At 30.6% G+C, this 7,023-nt stretch overlaps 1 protein-coding gene across 1 annotated transcript; it reads left to right on the top strand.

The window, feature by feature from the left end:
* The first annotated feature begins 1,703 nt into the window (after positions 1-1,703).
* Positions 1,704-4,580, top strand: LOC145131695 (protein FAR1-RELATED SEQUENCE 5-like). Its single transcript, XM_079066352.1, has 8 exons — positions 1,704-1,781; positions 1,856-1,901; positions 1,970-2,498; positions 2,545-2,655; positions 2,737-2,932; positions 3,257-3,915; positions 3,987-4,047; positions 4,101-4,580. The coding sequence occupies exons 1-8, from the start codon at positions 1,704-1,706 to the stop codon at positions 4,578-4,580; spliced, it is 2,160 nt and encodes a 719-aa protein (XP_078922478.1).
* Positions 4,581-7,023: the final 2,443 nt, after the last annotated feature.

Here is a 7,023-nt window from a genome sequence, read left to right as displayed (position 1 = left end):
ATGTCAATCAATGCCAAGTGCATCAAGATCGGAAGAAAATAAGAAGATGTGGGATTTGTTTTGGTGTTGGTCATGATAGGAGGAATTGTCCTCAAGCAAGGGTCAACAGAGAGTAGATTTTTACTTCGTCAACATATTTTAGGATGTGAATAATGTTTTCAATTTAGTCTTATCGGATTTTATGGAGTTTTATTTCAGTATAATATTGATATGGATTCATAAATTATAGGGGGTTATCCTTGTAAGTTTATGTTTTCATTCAATTAATATTAATAATTCTCATTTTGAGTTTGATTAAAATTCCATAAATTTTCTTATTTATCATATGAATACAGAGTTGTTGTTGTAAATGTATTTTTGTTCTAATGTTTCTGGATATAACAGTTCTTCGTAAATTGTGTTGTACTTAATGTCATATCTACACATTCTGTAAGAATGTGCAATACAAAATATAATTTTTATTATTCGTACAGAACAAACAAAAACACAATTCTTTTTATCCAAAGTAGTAGAATGTAACTGTTGATTACAATATACATTAAAAAAAAACAGAATGCTTATTATTCGTACAGAATAAGTGTTTCTAATTTCCTTTTACATTTTGATTAGTCAACGATTCTGTTAGAATTATTTGGATGAAATTCTACCAGAATGCTAATTTGTATTACAATATACAGATCAAACAGGAGCAAAATAAATTTGATGTTATTATTATCACATATAGTTTTACAGAATAAGATTGTTGTATCATGATATCGTGGTATATGTATGTCTATGTTAAGTTGTACGAGAATATACATAACAAATGTGTGAAAAATATTTTTATTGTAGATCTTGTTTGTGATTTTCTCACAGAATAACACGCTTGTGATATTAATTGATTATTTCATATACGCGTTTATGTCATAACAAACCAGAAATCATTTGTAAATTCAATTAAAATTTTTTTTTTAAAGTTTGCAGAATTAATTTTTTAAAAGTTTAATTTAAAACGCAGGATGTGTTGAAGTCATATATACGCAATTTATTATATTTGGAAGTTGAATATGTCAAATATTTACAATATCATGATGAATAATACGATTTTGTGTTGATTATTATCCTTACAATCTTTCTAAAAAATTTAAAAAACCAAATATTTGATAACAATGAATACATATATCACGCATTTTTAGTTACATATCAATTACACGGTTTCTCCTTTTTTAATATATACTGAATTGGCTCAAATTTTGTAATATTGCATTTATTTTGCTTTCTCATATCAACTGGTGTTCAATCGTGTTGTTACTTATCTTATGGATGATACAGTATCAGCTGGTGACGATCATATTCATGATCAACATGAATTTCCTAAGGAGTATGAAAATTTCGGGTTACGGGATCATGACTCTCTACATAATGTCGGCTTTCAAATATCTGAGAGTAGCAATCTAAATTTAGGTGAATTTACTTTATAAGTTTTTAATATGTGTTATTTTGTATAATAATAATGTTGAAATTTTCTATTGTTTTTTGTGTTTTGGCGTAACTTGCACTTGCAAAGATGAGGATCCATTAGAACACATTCAAGATCACATGTATGACAATTCCGAATATCATTTCGGTGAATCTAGTAATCATAACCCAGGTGATGTATTTTAAGTATTTTTTTTCGTTTTTATATATATCTACGTATCCATTACACATACTCTTATTAAAAGATGCAGAAAAGGAATTCGAGTTCAATGATAATGAGGCAGATTATACTAGAGACGATGATAACATTGAATTTCAGAAAGGTTAGAATATGAAAAAAAAAGTTTAATAAACTAGATTAATTCTTTGAAACTTTTTTGATTTTTCTTTTATGCAGAACAATCTCATGTTACACATGATTATGTCTCTCCTGGTGGATCATCGTATTAGATTCCTGTTGTTTCAGACAACATCAAACCTAAAATCAATTCAATTTTTGATTCATATACAGCAGCATTATCAATGTATTACAATTATGCATCATTAGCAGGCTTTGATGTCAGGCTTGGACCATTTAGAGCAACCGAATCTGGCATTACCACACAACGACATTTGCTATGCAATCGGGAAGGTAAACCAACAACCGCTAAAGTGGATACTTTGGACCCTCAACATAATAAGATTCAGAGAAGGAAAGACTCATTTAGGTGCGAATGCAAAGCGAAAATTGTTGTTATTCTACTACATGGTACTAATAAATATAATGTTGCTGAATTTGTTGAACAACATAATCATATGTTGTTTGGTAAGGACAATATGTTTTTGTCTCGTACAAAGAGGAAACTTGATTATTCACAGGTGATCTTTATTCATAACTTGTCAAAGCAAAATATTGGTGCCTCAAGAGCACATAGATTGTATTCCGGACTTCAAGGTGGTTCTGACATTCGAGGTGGGTTGGTTTCTGATTTCAAGAACAGTACGAGAAATCTCAATTCTTACATAGGTGCCAGGGATGCAAAATTCCTTGTATTGAAGATGTTGGAGAGGAAAAAAAAATATCCCAAGTTTTTCTTTCGATTTTAGAGTTGTTGAGAAAAAATTGAATTCGATTTTTTGGGCTGACGAAATTGCAAAGTACAACTACAATGCTTTTGGAGACGTTGTTTCTCTGGATGCCACATTCATCATGAATAAGTATTTTCAAATTTTTGCAATCTTTTCACATAATTTTTCTTGATTCCAATAACGCTTACCAAGTTTTATATTTTTTAACAGATATGATATGGTTTTCGTACCTTTCACTGGGATAGATAATCATAAGAAATGTGTGACTTTTGGCGCTAGACTTTTGAGTAGAGAAGATGCTAGTTCTTACTCATGGCTGCTTAGATCATTTTTGAAATCATTCAAAAAACAACCTACACTTGTTCTTACAGATCAAGATCCAGCTTTAAACAAGGCTGTTAATGAAGTATTTCCAATGTCAGCACATAGGTTTTGTATGTGGCATATTACAAAAAAACTTCCAAACAAGGTCAATATTTTTTTTATATTCAACCCAAACTCACTATGTTTACCTTGTTTGCACATATTCTTCAATTAGAAATAAAATATTTCAGAACAAAATCTATGCCACAACTACAATTCATTACCGGCTTTTGCTAGATTTTAAGATACATTCTTTAAGAATTTTAAAGAACATTCTGTTAGAATTCATAGTTTACACCATTCAGACCCTGCATTCCTTGTGCAGCACAATTATTTATTTTATACTAACATATATATTTTTTTTCAGATAACATCGCAACTAGCCACAAACTCAGCCTTTCAAAAGCGTTTTCACTCTATAATTTGGAATTCTAAGCTGGAACCACATGATTTTGAAAAGGAATGGAAATCTTGTTTAAATGAGTTTAACATTTCAAATAACAAGTGGTTGCAAGAGATGTATGGGTTGCGTAGACGTTGGGTACCTGCATTTTTCAACGACATACCGATGTCTGGTCTTATGAGAACAACATCATTGTCGGAAGGCCAAAATTGGTCGTTTCAGAACAATACCCTTATTGGTTCTTATCTTTTAATGTTTATGATGACATTTGGGGGTGTTATGGAACGGCAAAGGCGTAATCAAGTTGTCAACGACTTTAACACTGCTACAACACTTCCTAGATTCATCAAATCTAGTCCAATTGAAGCACATGCTTCAAAGGTTTACACTCGTAAAAATTTTTATCAGGTGCAGAAAGAGATATCAGATTCTGATAACACTTGTTTCCAAATGAGTGTTACTTCTAATAATTGTGTTGACACTATTATTGTTTTGGAGAAGCAAAAGAACATAACAACAAGGCAACCATCAAGTCCTGTTGTTGATGAAAAACTTGAGGAATACCATTATGATCGTCTTACAGAGGATACCCAATACATCGTACGTTATTACTTTAACAATGCGTAATTATTTTTTGTTAATCACACAACAATACTTTATTACTGAAACTCATATTTTTTCATACATATTCCAGGTTACACACTCAACAACAGATGGTTCATACAAATGTACCTGCATGCATTTTGAACATGTCGGTATTTTGTGTAGGCACATATTTTGTGTTTTTAAGTTCTATAGTATTGAACAGATTCCTAAAGAATACATTATGAAACGGTGGCGTCGGGATGTTGTTCCAACAGAATTGCTTAAAAGGCGTTTGTCTAATTCTTTACTAGATTCTAACTCTGACATGACGGCTATTGAAATTTTTTCAAACGTAGATCGTTGTGTTTCATTTTTAAGCCATGATGCATCGAAGTTAAAGTCATACCTTGAAGAGTTGAATAAGCTGAAGAAAAAATTTGTAGATGATTGTCCAGCCCCTGAGATGCCATCAAGAGAAGCATTCTACAACCAGATTATAGGCGTAGAATTAACTAATGATGCTCCCGATATTGACAACCCATCAGATATTCGTAATAAGGGAACTGGCAGTCGTGGCAAGAGATTAAAATCAAAAAAAGAAATGCTGCAAAAAGTTGGTTCGAAGCCTAAGCGAAAGTGTGCTTTATGTAAACAGATGGCTAATCATGATAAACGAATTTGTCCTCTTAAAAAATGTGTGTAAGTAGTATGCTTTATATGTAATTTTTCTTTTAATATTATATTACATTAAAACTTTTTTGTTTCATCTTTATTTATTTTACTGCTTACAAATTTCATCGTATTTAATAAAATTGTCATAAATTGTTATACACTTTTGCATATTTTGTAACAATTCTTATCTACCATTAATGAGTATCCTAACATGTAACAACATAACGTTCATACATTCTACCACTACTAATGTGCATCTTATCTGAAATTCAAAATTGAAACAAACAAGGAAAATCATAATGTTCATACATTCTACCACTTGCAAAACATCACATATATTCTGTCAGAATATCTTGTAAACATAACATTTAGCAGTTTCCTTTTTTAATGGACAGGGCAAATGTACACATATTATTCTTGAAAAACAAAACATACATGTGCATTACAAACCATCTTTCAACAACTCATTTTGTTACACTTTACCATTTGTAACATAAGCTATTATATTCTTCCAAAACATTATGTACAGTCAACTCTAACAATTCTTACACATGACTATTTAGTATCCTATATGACATATATCATCGAAACAATCATGGTAAATCATAATCTTCATACATTCTACCACTTGTACTCAAACAAATACATTCCATCAGAATATCATGTAATTATACTTAAAACATTTTACATACACCAAAACTGTCTACACTAACTTGTATCAAACTACCACAACAAATGCATATCATAATGTATGATCTATAAACTAAACTTACCTGTACATTACAAACCATCTTCCAACACATTGCATATTTTGATAGCTTTCATATCCATATACACATTCCAACATCAATCAAGTAGTAACAATTACCAAAAAATAAATTCTACTAGAACAAACACCATTCACATTAACCTGTTTCTAAAAACCAAACAATTCTAGAACATAATAAAACACATCAACATTGTTCCCCAAGCAAATAAGTTAGACCAAAACAAACAATGTTACCAAAAATCTTACACCATATAACAATCCTACCATGATAAATTGTTACCCCAAAACACACAATACTAGACCAAAATAAAAAAAACATAGACTTAAACCAAACATACTACCAAACGTCTTTCAAAACCAACCATCCTAACATCATAACACTCCCATCTTAAAATCGACGTCTTCCACGTTTCTGCTTCTCCCTGATTTCCTTCACTTCATTCATCATAGCCAATATCTGCAATGGATCAAGCCTCTCATATGCTTCTGCATCTTTCTCCAACATCCTTTTATGTTTGTTGTACTCTGATTTCATAAGCTTTTCCATGTATTTGATTCGTAGATTATTTAATGCAAGTAAATCAGTATGTTTTTTTTCCTGTAAAACCGCAATCCCAACGCCCTTCATTTTCCCCCATATATGACTCCATATGCCTCATAAGATATACTCCACAGTCTGATCCTTCTTTCTCTAGTTTCCATGTCATTTTCATTACACGAGCTTTAATCTTGTTGAAAGTTGTTGACTTTTGGTAATTCTCTGTTTTCAAATAGTTCCCAAGCAACTTTTTCTGCGATACAAAACAATCATTTTACAATTCAATATTAAACTCATGTATTTTAAATCTTTCAAATAATAAAGCTTCAACATACCACATGAATGTGTTTTATTCCATAGATTTCCTCAACAGAACCATTTCGGGTCACATGGTCTATAATGTAGTATGTTGGAACCCTTAGATCAAAGCATATCAGATAATATTTGCTTTTATCAACTATTGGGAAGAAAACCTGTTACATAACACATAGTGGTCCAATAAGATAGGATTGTATGTTATGGTTGTAATTGATAAAAAACAAGGTTTAATTAAATCACCAGTCCAATATCCTTCAGCTTTTCCTGTTTTGGTAGACTTTTAAGGTGGAGTTTCAACATCTAATCAAATAATTTTTGAGTTCTTTCAGGTGACAATGCTCCACCCAGTATCTCTTCTGCCTGTACAGATTAATAAACCAATCAATAAAACACATATTATTCGACTGGAACTAATTTTAATTTAAATACTTACCAAAAAATTTGTGTCAAAGAATACTCTAGAAACTGATCCTACATCCCTGAGTTCCTCCATTCTGTTGAGTAATGATGACCAACAGTCAATGATTATCGCATGAATAAACGTGTTGCTGTTATGTACCTAAGATTAGGTATAGAACCTTTTAAACGACGTAATTTCATACAAAACAAATCCAATTTTATTTTTTATTAGTTTTGTTTTAATATAATATGATTGAATTAAGTTCAATTATGGAATAAAAAAGATCAATTATAAATATTTTTTTTGCAAATAATTATTGAAGTTTATAGAGAAAATAAAAAACTAATATTTTTTAACGAATATAACTCAAGTGTTTTGTCCTTCAATTGAAAAACTATATCCAATGATTTTGTGAAAAGTTTGATTGAGTTATGACATATTCTTCTTTT

This window comes from Lactuca virosa, chromosome 8, assembly GCF_052849685.1.
Source record: "Lactuca virosa cultivar CGN04683 chromosome 8, Lactuca_virosa_CGN04683_v6, whole genome shotgun sequence".
Taxonomy (NCBI): domain Eukaryota; kingdom Viridiplantae; phylum Streptophyta; class Magnoliopsida; order Asterales; family Asteraceae; genus Lactuca; species Lactuca virosa.
Note: the sequence above shows the minus strand (reverse complement) of the source record. Positions and strands in the feature narration are given on the sequence as shown.